The sequence below is a fragment of the Pelobates fuscus genome, chromosome 3 (assembly GCF_036172605.1).
Source record: "Pelobates fuscus isolate aPelFus1 chromosome 3, aPelFus1.pri, whole genome shotgun sequence".
In the NCBI taxonomy this organism is placed as follows: Eukaryota; Metazoa; Chordata; class Amphibia; order Anura; family Pelobatidae; genus Pelobates; species Pelobates fuscus.
The window spans coordinates 338558490-338573282 of record NC_086319.1 but is presented as its reverse complement, the minus strand read 5'-3'; the positions used below and the strand labels follow the sequence as shown (position 1 = coordinate 338573282).

General features: G+C 37.9%; 1 protein-coding gene across 1 annotated transcript in view; it reads left to right on the top strand.

Annotated features, from left to right (window-relative positions):
- The first annotated feature begins 357 nt into the window (after positions 1-357).
- The window catches only part of PRTG (protogenin), a 116413-nt gene continuing 101977 nt past the window's right edge, over positions 358-14793 (top strand). The window contains exons 1-2 of the mRNA XM_063445703.1: positions 358-501; positions 3950-4252. Of these exons, the coding sequence (XP_063301773.1) occupies positions 429-501; positions 3950-4252 (376 nt within the window). The 5' untranslated portion in view covers positions 358-428. The remainder of the gene's footprint in view (positions 502-3949; positions 4253-14793) is intronic.

Here is a 14793-nt window from a genome sequence, read left to right as displayed (position 1 = left end):
TAAAGGGGGCATGCTTGAAATCCAGTCTCCACTCCTGGGTGGGGGGAGGAGGAGGATGCATGCTTGTATCCTCATGTCAGCTTCAGGCAAAGAATACTACCCCTTGCCCCCTGACCCTGGTGCCCTATTCAGCCCTGTGCTGTGACACACACACACTCACAGACACACATGCCTGTGCCCTGCCCCCCTCTACCCTCACAAGAGGATGCACTAAGTAGCGCCGGCAACTCTAAGGTTTCCCTGTCCCTCTGTCCAGCGCCCCCCCACCAACAACACAGCTCCCTCCGCCTCTCCCTGTCTTGTGTGCCTGCGCAGGAGCTCGAAGAAAAAAAAGTCCCCGAAGGGCTGCTAGTCGCAGAGTGCGAGTCAAAGAGGCACCGAGAGCCGCCAAGTGTCAGGACTCTAGCATGCCCAGAGGATCGCGGTAAATGGCGACTAACAGGAGGACTCTAGCCGGCCGCCTCGGGATGCTGCTTTGGGCAGCCCTGCTCAGCTTCCCAGGTGAGTGGCTGAGAGGGGTTATTTGGGGAAAGTTTGCAGGGGGAGGCAGAGTGCCTGTGCCTGGGCTCATTCCCAGCATTGAACTGAGCTTCCTGGCACATGGCAGTCCTGGAGAGAGCACCTAGCCTGGAGCATGCACACTGCACTGACACTAATAATACACAATAATGCACATTATAATGCATGGAATGTGTGCAGAACTTACACAACACAACTCTCTGGGATTGTACTAGAATGTAATGTACTTCATTTAGCAGTTCCCTAAAGTGGTTGGAAAGTTAAAACAAATAGTTATAATTTATTTATCTATATATAGTATTTGTGGTTTAATTATGACTACTGTGATAGTGCATCAAAGTCTTTTTTTGTTGCAGTAATATGTAAGATAACATTTGTTGTTAATTTATATGACATTAAATGGTTTTATTATTAAACACTAAATTATGGTATTAGAGTTCCAGAAGTGCATTAAGCATGGTATAATCACACTTTATTGTGTATAATTATATAGGCATATTTGTATATGTTATATGTATAGTAAGTGTGTGTGTGTGTATATATATATATATATATATATATATATATATATATATATATATATATATATATATATATAGCGAGAGATATGGTTGTTGAATATTTTAGAGGTGCTATAAATATTTAATTTATACGTTTTTGTATTTATTTTTTCAAAGCTTCATTTCTAGTGTTTTACCTTGATTAATTGAATGCATTTTAAGATTTGTTTTTGTGTTTTGTAGTAATATGCATAATATCACATAAAATAACTGTTCTTGCAAACTGGAATTTGGTTTCTGTTTTTGCTGTTGATCCTAAATGGACTAGATTATTGATCTTAAAACATATAAAACTCTTAATATGCTTATTTAAAAATTTCCCATAAAGGCTTAAGATAGAGAAAGCTGTTTGCCAATAGGATTTGCATATATTTCATCTTACTCCCTTAATTATGGGAACATAGCTTCTTCAATATTAAAAGCAGAGATCGGCACAGATTGGCAATCCAATCTCCAATCATGCTGACCTGTTCCTCAACCTGGTAGACTGAATATGCGGATTATGCTAGTAAGGAAATGCTCCTGTGGGTTGGTGGTTTAACAGATAAAGCACTATTTCCTATGTCACCATTTACTTTCACTGAAATTATCACTTTTACTGATGTCATCATGACTGAAGAGTGAATATTTTATCTCCAGACATAAAACCGCCTTGTAGAATTACAAAATCCTTAACAGTAACAAAACATGATTTTCTGCTGCATAGTCATTGTAAATATTTGAAATATTTTGAGGACGCTATGCATTGAAAGACCAAAAAATAATTCTGCCACAATTTCATATTATGAAATGTTCATGCAGGCGGTGTATTGTATAATAAATATAGACGCAATATTGGTTTATATTCATAAATGTTCTATTTTCATGATTGCTGATATATAGCATTGCACAATGCTACAGAATATGTTGGTGCTTTCTACATAAAAATAATGAAAATCCATATATTGTTTTAATTGTCCTTTATGCATCCACCCACTCCCCCCTCTCCATAGTTTGATGATTGGCAACACATTTAGAGCTATGTTGTTCTCTGAATGGTGATGGAATGGGTAGCCTGCTAACCTGGGCTCACTCAGATGAGATTGTGGAATATGTCATTATAGAGGGCCACCATCAGATAACGCTTGTTTATAATGGATTTCACACATCTTGAGCTTCCCACTGAAACAGCTTAAGACCTGTTTACCCAAAGCCACATGATCCTGTGTAAAATAGCTCAGATTACATAGTGGACTTTAAGAGCTGAGTTATTGATCCTGATCTGGAAAAAAATCAATTGATGATGGGGTGGATTCCAAACTCATTCATATATGTCACCTTAAACCTTAATACTCTAAAACAAAGATTAAAGAGCCTGATAAGAGAAATGGCAACTGAGATTTTATCCTTCCTGGGGCTGAGCTGCTTTGAATTTCCCTACTGCCTTTTCATCTTGATCTGTGATGGATGAGAAAACCAGGGTTGATGTGTTGGGTAGAGGGAAAAAAAGAGCATGCTACTTTCTTCAGTGATCTGTTCCTCCAACAAAATGTGTATTGGGTAATTAAGCAATCCCCACTGTATGAGACAGTAAGCTAGCAATTAGTTCCGCATTTTTGTAACAGTTGGCAATACACAAACGTGGAAATAAAAAGTCCCCTAATCCCTCTCCCACTGAGATGCAGTAGCAGGAGTCACCAATATTAGGAAGTAGTGTTGTCCTTAATCTAAATGCTTCTGTTAAAATTCAAGAAAGAAGTATATGGAACATGGAAAATAGTTATTTAACAGCTACCTTGTAAAAAAACAAAACAAAAAAACGCACAGTTCCACTATGAGGTTTTGTTGTGAGTTAAGACACACTGGAGAACACATTTTATTAAATTGTTCTTTCACGTTTCAAGGAGGCTCTGCGTGCGTATAGTTACATATTAATAGAATAATATAGAACCGACTATAAAAAGGTATAAAAAGCAACATTAAGTTTCAGTTGTCAGTATAGATGAATTCAGTCTTGCCTAAGATAGGTATAGAAGGTTGAAAACTCCCTGAGGCTAAGGAACCTAGCTGTTCATAAAGAGGAGGGGATGTTAATGATTTCTTGTAAAATCAAACCTTTAAGACTTTCCTTGTTTAGGATCTCCGTGACAAGCTAGTAAAATTAGCGAACTGCTTTACCCCCCTTGTTTCACTGTTAATGACAGTGGAACGTCACATTGGGAGTTCACATCTTTTTAAGTACTTGTTTTGTTTTTAAGTATTTTTGTAAACAAATAAAACATATCTTTTTTTTTTTTCCTTTCACAAGTCTCAAACCAGAGAATGAGGAAGAGAAACAGGTTAAAACAAGGAAAATGGTTTTATTGCTGTACGTAAAAGTGCAATAAAAAGTTCTGTTTGTAAGATGATGACAAACTATGTCAATAGTTGACTTATTAATCAAAGCATTAGCAATATGTCAATCAAAGTGACAGCCACTGGTTTGGGCAAGAAGGCTTTAACCCAACTATACAACTAAGACACTTTTTTGTTGTTGCAGATATGAAAGGATTTGAGTGAATAGTTAAATAAATATAATTACATTTATGGAGCACAATAAATGTACCTTTAAAAATTATTGTTTAAGGGTTGGACTTTTTTGTATTATTATTGTTATTATTATTATTATTATTATTATTATTATTATTTTATTATTTATGTTGTGGCAGCAAATCCCGTAGCGCTGTACGATGGGATTGTATTGCTTCTCTAATAATTTTGCATGTGTCTCTTCTTAAACTTTCTCACAGTGACCCCTGTGTGACTATTGCTTGACAGTTTGTTAGCATGTTACATTACAGTGGTCGAGACTTAGGTGTTACAATCTTTTTTTTTCTCTCTTCCATTTCCAGGGGCTTGGTGTTTTAGCGATTTGTTGTTTGTTAAAGAGCCGCAAGATGTAATCGTTACACGTAAAGAAAGTGTGGTTTTAGACTGCCAGGCGAACGGGGAAGCTCCAATCACAGTCAAATGGATGAAAAACGGAATGAAGCTCTCTGAGAATGATCGGGTCTCCACGTTACATAATGGGTCCTTGTACATTCGCGAGGTTGGGGGCAGGAAGGGAGAGCAGTCTGATGAAGGATTTTACCAGTGCTTGGCGCTGAACAAATATGGTGCCATTCTTAGTCAAAGGGCTCATCTTTCAATAGCAAGTAAGTTATTTGGTCTTTGGTTTCAATAGAGCTGTCTGTCTTGGTTTATCGCAGTCTGCATGTTAAATCACTTTGGTGGTTTTGAAAGAAGAATAAAAAAAAAAAAAATACACACACAAACTTTTGGTGGGTTGGAATAAAAAAAAGTCAATGCCGTCTGTGTTCATTTGCATATTCAGTGTGGCTATCTGGGAGAGTTTTGGAAAGACAATCTCTCACATCTGCTACGTGTGAAGTTGTTCTCTAGAGTCTGTTTTGGAATATACAGTTGACGCATAATAATATATTTTACTATATAAACACACACATCTTTTACTAAAGATCTCCTAGTCATACTTATAGGTTTTGCCCAGTGGGACTGTCACTTGGATCTCAAGCATGGTCTACATTAAATTGTTTGCAGGTTACACTTAATTCAGCCTTCTCCTGAAACAGACTTGCTAGGTGAGAACTGGGGCGATAGTGAGTGCTGTTTTGTATCCCCATTTCCACTCCTAGCATATTGCCAACAGGAGATGGCTGTAGTAAGGACAGCAGGTGGAAATAGCAGCCTTGTAACTCCCACCAATGTCAGGCAAGCATGCATTTAAACTGCACATGCCTAAAAATGTACATAACTATGAAGAATGCATAAGGGTAAAATATTGCCATCTCAGGGTTCGGAAGGCATTCATAGACACTCGACCTTCACAACCACTCAATGGCATTATTTTCTCACAATACATGCTTGCTTCGCTGTTATATATCCTCTCTTGTTCACATATGTGGAGGGTTTGTGTGTGTGTGTGTGTGTGTGTGTGTGTGTATATTTTAAATGTAAACTAAATTATTAATCTCACTTTTTCATAATTGGGTCGTGTGTTTTGAATATTTATCATCTCAGTTTAAACCAAGGACTCGGGTATACTGCTGTGCATGTCACCACGGCAACCTTCAATGTAGGCTTTTGAGCGAGGTGACGGCCATCTTTAAAACACTTCGTAATCTGAAACACACGGCGACAGCTGAGAAAAACATTAGGGTATAGAAAATGAGAAAACACACAATGCATATTTAATGCATAGGACATAGGTGTGAGGAAAGAACTGCTTTCATGTATAGGGATGGCTGTAATGTAATGAGATGTGTGAGCAAAATGTGTTCCGATCCCGAGAGAGATACCGCCGTTTATTTCTTATTTTTTCTGTTTGGCCTTCAATTGATCACTTTATGGATATTTTCCTAACAAGGAGCAGAACATGTACCTGTGATAGCTCATTGCGTTGCACAATCATGCGTCCTTCAAAGTAAGCATACATTTTAATTTGAAGTAACGTAATCCTGTAATTAACATAATTATGAAAAATTTAAAAAATCTATATTTAAGAACAATGTAAAAAATAAGTACTAATAATATTATTGGGTGCAGATTGATTGAATTTCATGAGTACACCCCAACCACTGTTTTTTATTAAAGCTTTTGGGATATGTCAGGTATAATCCCTTTTCAATCAGTTTCCTGAAGCGTAATGGTTTGTCTATATACGGGGGTCCTTTAAGGCGCCGGTATATAGACAAACCTGAAGGATTAAACATCTATCTAAGTTTGTAAAACCCAGCCTATGAACCAATTGATTTTTCTCATCAGCTTCTGTTTCCAAGGCAAGCTGATTTCTTTCTCTTTAATATTTGTTGTTGAAGACATTTATTTTTGCATTTCTTATTAGATTTCGTTATTAACAGCAGGCGTGAATGTAAGATTTATGACAAGTGGCTTTTGCCCACTTTGCCCCAGTAATTTAAATAGTTTTATGCTGTGTTTGCAAATTAGGGTGTCTACGTCCTTTCACTGGTGGGGGCATGTAAGTGACAGTATAACAATTTGAATGCTTTACCGTGGTTTTGTTGTTTTTGTTAATAAAATGTAGTATTAAAAATATTTTCATATTATATCTCGGATTAAAGTGTTACAGGGTCCCCACTCTAAAATGGGATTGACTAGTTAAGCATTTGTTTCTGTTTTTCCTTGGTTAACTAGGTGATGGAAGAATTCTAAAAATATCTTTCCTTGAAGGATCTTGTTCATTGCAAGTGAAGTAATAGGTGATTTGGAACGTCATCAATATACCTTCTTTATATGACAATATGCAACTGTGTAACAAAATAAATATTCTAAGTGCAGAAATGATATACTGTAGTCTCCCAAAAAATGCAAGGCATCCCCTTCTAAAATCTCATTTGGATTTTTTAAAGGATCACTATAGTGTCAGGAAAACAAAGCGGTTTTCCTGACACTATAGTGCCCTGAGGGTGCCCCCCACTGTCAGGGTCCCCCTCCCGTGGTGCTGAAGGGGTTAAAACCGCTTCGGCCACTTACCTTACTCCAGCGCCGGGCTCCCTCGGCGCTGGTGACCTCTCCTCCCCCGCCGACGTCAGCTCCCCATCCGACGTCAGCCGGAAGACAGCCACTAGAGGCTGGATTAACCCCAAATGTAAACACAGCAGTTTCTCTGAAACTATGTTTGCATCTGAAGGGTTAAAACCTGAGTGACCTGGCACCCAGACCACTTTATTGAGCTGAAGTGGTCTGGGTGACTATAGTGTCCCTTTAACATAATCTGCTTCAGAAAACTGCACCAGGCCTTTTTGAGTATAATTTGCCTTTAACCCCTTAAGGACACATGACGTGTGTGACACGTCATGATTCCCTTTTATTCCAGAAGTTTGGTCCTTAAGGGGTTAAAAGGTTAATGACTAAATACCTGAAAGAGAGAGAGTAAATGTGTGCGCACATAGGTTTGTCACCAAAACATCTAAGATTTTGCTCTCCCCCTACCCCCCCCCAACTGTTGTGATGATGATGTGTTGTTAAGCACTCCCCCCATCGACGTCATATAGTCAGCAGAGGTACATGGTACCCGGGAGTATGTTACCCATCCTCCTTTGCACACCTTACTGATTCATTTTTAGAATGTAGGCTATCCTTGACAATAGAGCATACTGAGATACAGTGATATCACAAGGCCAGTTTATATGTATATTCCCTCCATTCTGAAGCACTCTCTGCAGTTCTACTGTATAGAGAAAGATTGCTTTGTGACATTAAATATACTTCTTGCTTGTGAAAGGTGATGCAGTTCAATTAGCTAAATTGGAAAGCTTGAATCTGGAACTTGGACATCCTGAAACTATTAAATGGAGCTTGTACTAATATAACGAGAAACTGGCAGTGGGTATGATATTACCAATCTAAGAGGGATATTGTGTAAGAGATAGGAGCCCCTTGATAATGTGGTTTGTAAAGTGACACTAGCAAATATTTCAATAACCTTTTTAGCTTGATATGTATGTTTGTTACAGTTCTAACATTACAGTTTCTTTACAATTTGCATTTACCAAGATCATGTTCACCTTGTTGAGAAAAAAAACATAAAATCCTCTGATCTGGTTATTTTGCTGTACAGGGAAGCGAAACTACATATAATCAGCAAACGTTCTTTAAAACTACTTTGTGTACAGGTACACTCTATAAGTGAAATCTGTTTTAGAACAGTATAGATAGCAGATTTTGCAAAGTTCTTATTTCTGGTATGTTTTTTTTTTTTTTTTATCCAAAAGTTTGTTTTTAAATATCATTCATCTCTTTACAAGCACTTCTTTAAAGGGCACTCTATGCACCATATCCACTGCAGCTCATTATAGTGGGTATGGTGCTATGAGTCACTAGATGCTAACCTCCTGAATTTCTCCATCAATTCGATCTGGGGCAGTTTGAAATATGTTATTTTCCCAGTACCCATAGCCCACTGACACTCTGGTCACATTGATGATGAAGTTGCATTTCTTCATGTTTCAGTGTAAATCCGTCCACAGTCTGAATGACCGTGGAAAAGAAAGCAGTGAAATGAATTTTATCAAGCTGCACGGTGCAATGTAGTGGCTAGTGTGCAAGGAGTGTCCAGCCGCTATTTCACAATGGTTTGCCTTTTTTTTATCTGTGGTCTGCTGGGTGCTGCTCACTGCCTCCTCTCAGCCACCATGGCTGGAAGCTCTTGCTTAACCCCTTAAGGACACATGACATGTGTGACATGTCGTGATTCCCTTTTATTCCAGAAGTTTGGTCCTTAAGGGGTTAAGAGCTTCTGTTTACTCTCCTATGCTAAGCCGTACAGTGTAGTTCAAGTGAGCTTGCCAGCTGATCTTTCTCAGCTAATGACCTGGGCCCTGTATAGCGGGGCTTAGCTAAGTGAAGAGAGCTTCCGGCTATCCCTAAGTAATAGAGGAGGCAAGGGGCGGAACCCTGTGGAACCAGGTAAGAAGTCAAACTGTTCTAAAACCGTTTAATTATATCAATGCTGGGGCAGCGGGACACTCTTGGCACCATAGACATTACATTATGCTGTTTGGAGTGTTACTTTAACCCCTTAAGGACACATGACATGTGTGACATGTCATGATTCCCTTTTATTCCAGAAGTTTGGTCCTTAAGGGGTTAACAGGAGAACATGGCTGAGTTGGCATACCTGTCTATTGCTCTGCAGCTGATGGAATTGTTCCTGTTTGAAGCCCTTGTCTGATACTTTTTCGATTGTCCTGCTTCTTTGGAAAACTTGATCAGTAAAATGTGCGTGTTTAAGTTTGAAGCAGAATGCATGTGCACAATGCTAGTTTGGAGCCCTAGTGTTAACACAGACGTACGGTTACTCTGCGGTGGCACGTTCCCAATAGCATCTGTGCTGCTTGCCTCCTGATTAGGAGCCACCCAAATTCGGGAGGTATATATGTGTATTTTTCTTTCCGTCTGTCTGTCTAATCTGCATTTGTTGATACTTTAATTAAATGGACAAAGCTGCTTTAAAGGTGCCTGACAGCTCTTTAAAGCAAACTGTGTCTTAAAGTTTCAGTAAGGAATTAAACCGGTCCCATCGCATACAATGAATACAGATTGGGGATCATAGCACAGCTTTGTACGTAAGTAGATAAATAAATTAGCATTAGACATGATAACGTTATTCAGCATGGAATGAGCACACTGCTTTGAAAATAAAATACATTGACTAATCGCTTCCTTTAATAGAGACATCTTCATCTCTGAGAATATCCGAAAGCTTTTTTCACATGGCACAGAATTGTAAATAGGGGGAAAGGGGCCTTGTGTACTCAGGCTTAAGGCATTATAGTTTTGTTTGTCCCATGTAAACTTTTTTTTTCTGTGTCTCCTAGAGACCACTGCAAGGAACTTTAAATTTTACAATGAACATGTCCAAGCTTAAATACACACGAACTATGGAAATCGGTGTTCTGGTGGGGGGGTGGAGGAGGTCGCATTTGCGCTGTCGCAGAACTATAAAAAAAGAAAAAAGGCAAATGACAGCGATTGCTTTATCAGCATGTGTCCTTTTTTGTAAACGTCATCTACTTACCAGCTTAATTTTTTTTTTGTATAGAGAATAATTTGCCGGCAGCACAGCTGTGATAGGCTAATGTATGCAGATTTCTGTGTAACCAAGGGCAGTTAAACCAAAATCTCTAATGCCTAAAGATCTTTTTCTTTTTTCCCCCACCTAACGCAAGAACATTGTTCCTCTGAATTAATAGTGTCGCCAGCGTTTAGATATTTAGGGAAGAATACAAAGATTTAGCCTTAGTTTGTTTGGGGATGGTTTTATGTCAGTTGCTGAAAACCCAGATGACTTACTCTTGTAGCTAAGCGGAGCTATACATATTAATCGGATAGAGAATAGGCATTAAATGACCATTCTTTCTTGTAAAAGAGTGAGGGCTATCATAGTCCATTACAGCAGCAGGGGACCTAGGATGTTCTTTTTTTTCCTTTTTTCTTTTTTTGTTGCTTGCCAAAAGTTTGACTAGCAAGATTACCATTCGTTTTTTCGGATCACAATAGTAATTGTATTACATTTCAAGATCTGTAAAGTCCATAGTTTGTGCAGTAGTGTTAAAGGAACAATCCGGGGCTAAAAGAAGCAAAAAAACAACAACAACAAAAAAAAACCCAGATAAAGGTCAGCTTTTTGGAATAGTACGTTTTTGCGAACACTAGGAGTGGACGAGGCACTGCAGGTCAATGCCTTGCCTTCTCTTGAGAAAAGTTTCAGAGAGAAGAATAAGTAGGAAAGGCTTGATTTGCCATGCAAAGGAAGAGTCTATTGGGTTAAAAGGTTAGGGTCTGACTGGGCTACAGCTTACCCTTCTGATAAAGCACAGATGACCCTGATTCATTGACCAGATCTTTCATGTTTCCCCTCTGTAAAGGCTGATTGCCCGGGATTGTTCTATAGGAATGTGCAGTCTGGAAGTGAAGCAGACACCCATTTTCTTTGGTATCATTATCTTACCTTATCTGCTGACCCAAGCACACATAGGCAAGAGATTTTTTTTGAAAACATTTTTTTACAGACCTTTTATCCACAGATACCCCAACTGATGGGTGACCCAGGGGAATAGCAGTTTAGATTAACCCTTTCCTGACTGAAAGCCCACCAGCGATGTAATTAATTTATTTATGAAATATTTTACAAGGAAGGATACATTGAGATTTCTCTCGTTTTCAAGTATGTCCTGAAAAATAATAACAACATCCTGATGCGTGGCGATTGATTTTCTTCTCATCTTTGAAAGTCTTGTGAATTGTTTTATTTATTTATTTTTTTTTTTTCTTGTTCGAATCCCCAGCTGTATCAATTGATTGATAAGCCGTCCGTTTGTAAAATCGGCACAAACATAAACAATCGGTATGTAGAAAACAAGTAGGAGGCATAGCTGGGGAGCAAATGATCTCATGAGAAATATTCACAGGCTTTACCCAGTTTTATGCAGCTCCAGTTTCAGTCAATAGGATTTTCTATCTGAGATACATCTGGTGGTACCAACACTCCATCCACTTTTGTCTTGATACAAAGACCCCCACCCAAGAGTCCTGATCTCGTTATCTCTCTAAATAGTTCTAGGTTTATTCCCATTGGTGTATATATTCAGATCACCGCAACGACAGGCCCTGTAGGATTTCTTTATTAAGATATTCTATAAGGAGGGTCTTGCTTCTGTCCTGTTAAGGGACAAGTATTTGAGAACAAAGGAAAAAGGGAATGAGATTTATTGAATTAATGAGTTCATTATGGTATAGACTGAAAAAGAAAGCGGGTCTTTGATTAATGAATACATATTTGGAAAGGTTACCCTGTGCTTCAATCTCATATCACTTTTATCTCTCCAAGAGCCATAAAGACCAATCAGCAGCTTTCCCTTCTCACACACACTGTTACTGTAGTATTGTACTGTTGGGAGCAGTGTTGTTATAAAGTATTTTGTGTGTGTGTGTGTGTGTGTGTGCTCATTTCTTTTATGTGTTTGTATTTTATATGAATTCTTGGTTTTTCAGTAGCATAGCATATTCTGGTAGTGCTTCTAATTTATTTTTTAAATTTGTTTTGTAAACTGTGTATTAGAAATAAACAATCAGGTAGATGGGAGTAATTTACTGAAATGTAATGAAGGCATGGGTGTTCTTTAATGAAACCATACCTAAATATACACTGATAGTATGTTTCTATAACTTTTTTTGGTTATTATTTATTTTATTATTAGCAATTTTAAAGCCTTGGGCAAGACCCCTTATGAGATACATCTGCCTACCTCAAACCCTAATAGACTTTCTACTTGTACCATTTTCTATAATTGTATATAAATAATAATGTAATGTTATAGACACAGGTCAATAGAATATAAAGGGCCCTGCCCATCAAAGCTCTTTTAAACAGAAAACTTTGCTAGGTAACCAGTGTCTTTACAATGTGCAGGTAAAGGTTTGATCACCCTTACCAACAGACTTGTCACTCAGAATATCATGCAATTATATAAAATACTCACTAGTATTTGTCACGTTTACATTGTTTCAAGACAGTCACATTTTTATTTTTGTGGGGGTGGGGGATATAAACTCCTCCATTGATCAGTCCCAGAATGTCTGACCTCTTCCTTAGTTCTATGAGTCCCTGAGCCCACCTACTGTCTTGTGACCATCCTTTAAACATTCCAACTGGAGAGTGGGGGGGAGGGGGTTGGAATGGGGTGGTAAGGGAAGGCAGAAAATAAATAAACACAGTTGAACCATTTTAACTAGTTGTGTTACTATGAAAGTTAGTATATTCAGTTGAAAAATCAAATGGGAAAAGTTATTTGTACATTAAAGTGGAGACGCCAAATCTCGTTTAGATAAATAACAAATAGGAAAATTTACATAAAAATTGCCAATCTGGAAATAAAGCTGACTTGCAAAATGTTTGAGTTTGACTATTTTGGTCTAGAATTTGAAATTCACTTGAATTCACGTTGATGGTAATAATAATTCCTGACAATTAATGTTTCTGTGAAAAAAACTCATTGTAAAAAAAACAAAAACCCATTCACCATAACTCAACTTTAGATAACAATACTAGTTCATATATTTATGTTCACAAGGGCTTCTTTTATAGTCATACATAATAGTATGATACATTTTCTGGCATTTTTCTTTGATGGTGATTGTTGGAGTGTTAGACATTTTTATGCTTATTCCTTAGGTGCATTGCTTTCTATTATTTGCTACTGAATCATTTATTTCATCAATATTATATATATATATATGTACATATTGAACCATATTTACAAAGAGCAATTCTGCTGCTAAATGTGGATCAGTCATCAAGGAATGAATGGAATCAAATTGCTGCTTGTACACACAACCTGTTTTTAACATTACTGCTTACTGTGATTCATTCTACTGACTGTAAAACTGGTATACAGTGCCCTCCACTAATATCGGCACACTTAAATATGAGCAAAGAAGACTGTGAAAAATTGTCTTTATTGTTTAACCTTTTGATATTTTGTTGAAAATGCACACGAAAATACTCGGCTGCATCCTATGGATATCAAGCAATTGCCAACACAAGACAGGTTTATCCCAAAACAATCTAGTGTCAGGAAACAGGAAGTCATGGTTGAACAATTTCCTGTTCCGAGTCACCCAGGTGTACTAAAAAATGTAAAATATCAATGGGAATGTGCTTCAAATATATTTTTCTCATATGAATTGAGAGCAGAGTATTTCTGTGAATTTTTGTGGACAAAAGGTTAAATGGAAAAGACATTTTTTACAACGGCCTTTGCTCATATTTACCAAAGGTGAAAATTTTAGTGGAGGGCACTGTATGTTACATCCTGGCTATCTAAATTGGAGAAAACCAGGCTGATTGCGAGCCAATGACCCCAACGTTCCGCATAACAATAACTTAAAGTGAACCTGTTATAGGGAAATTATCTTGCCTGAATTTGCTCTCATATGCACTGAGTACACCATATGTCACAAAAATAGACCGTGTATTCAATGTAAAATCTTAAGATTTACTCACACTATGACTCTGTTCCAGTGCGGCTTCGTGGTTGTTACTTTGTGTAACACCCACCTCCTGGCCGTCCTCTGCTCTGCCTGCACTACTCTTGCAGTCTTCTTTGATTTGACCTGCTTGGGACGCTTCCCCATGCAGGGCAAATCCTTTCAGTGACGATGGCACTCTGGCTTAGTTGAAATTGTGCCGGCGTCAGAACAGAGGGATATCACGTCCCTCCATTCCTATACTCCCTAGCCAAAGCAAGTAGCCACCACAGCATATGCACTGGAGAGGTAATTTCTGCCTTTCCTTGTCAGTCAATGCTTTGGCATACCAAGGTATTTTGACCGACATCTAGGAGTAAATTGTTTTTGTTTAATGCTTTAAATAGATTTTTCTCCTAATCTATCCATTTGCTAGCACAATGTATAGATACAATCTTATGCTCAATCTAATGAGCACAAGTTTTTTGGGACATGACTGTGTCCTTTCAATAGCATTTGGTTTACCAGCTGTAAAGTCTATGACATTTAAGACAATCCTCATTATTTTTTAAAAAATTTTTGACAATCATCATTATTAATATTATTAATATTTTTATCATCCTACCCACACAGCACTTTACAATTTTACAGTGGGGATGTATAAAAAGCATGTAATTAAACTAGCGTAATGTCAACCGAAACAAGAAATATAAAGACCTATAGGTATCTGTGCACACGCAATATCACGATAATTCTTTGAATTATTACAAAAGAAATTCTAGCTACGGAAAATATTTTTCCCCTGTCCATCTCCTGAGACCGAGGCACCACTTTTCTTGCTTGACTTTCCACTTTATTTTTCCCCTCACTTTCTTTCTCTTTCTGCATGGCTTGGTCTACGAATAGTTGGATGATGGAGGTATTCAGCTGTCTTCTTTTGTCAGCCTCCTGACTTTGCTGAAGAATGGCTTCTAACTCGGAGCAGTTGCTTGGCCAGAGGTCTATTGTCATGTCCTCCTATTCAGCAGCCGTGTCTATTGTTCGCAGTGCATAATAATTTATAGCCATGACAGAGATAAGACCCACTGAATGCATATGGGTTTTTGTGTCTATTTGTTGTGTGTATGGATTGCTATATATTTGTATAGATACAAAATATATATAAATATTAGGTAAGAGTGAACCAGTA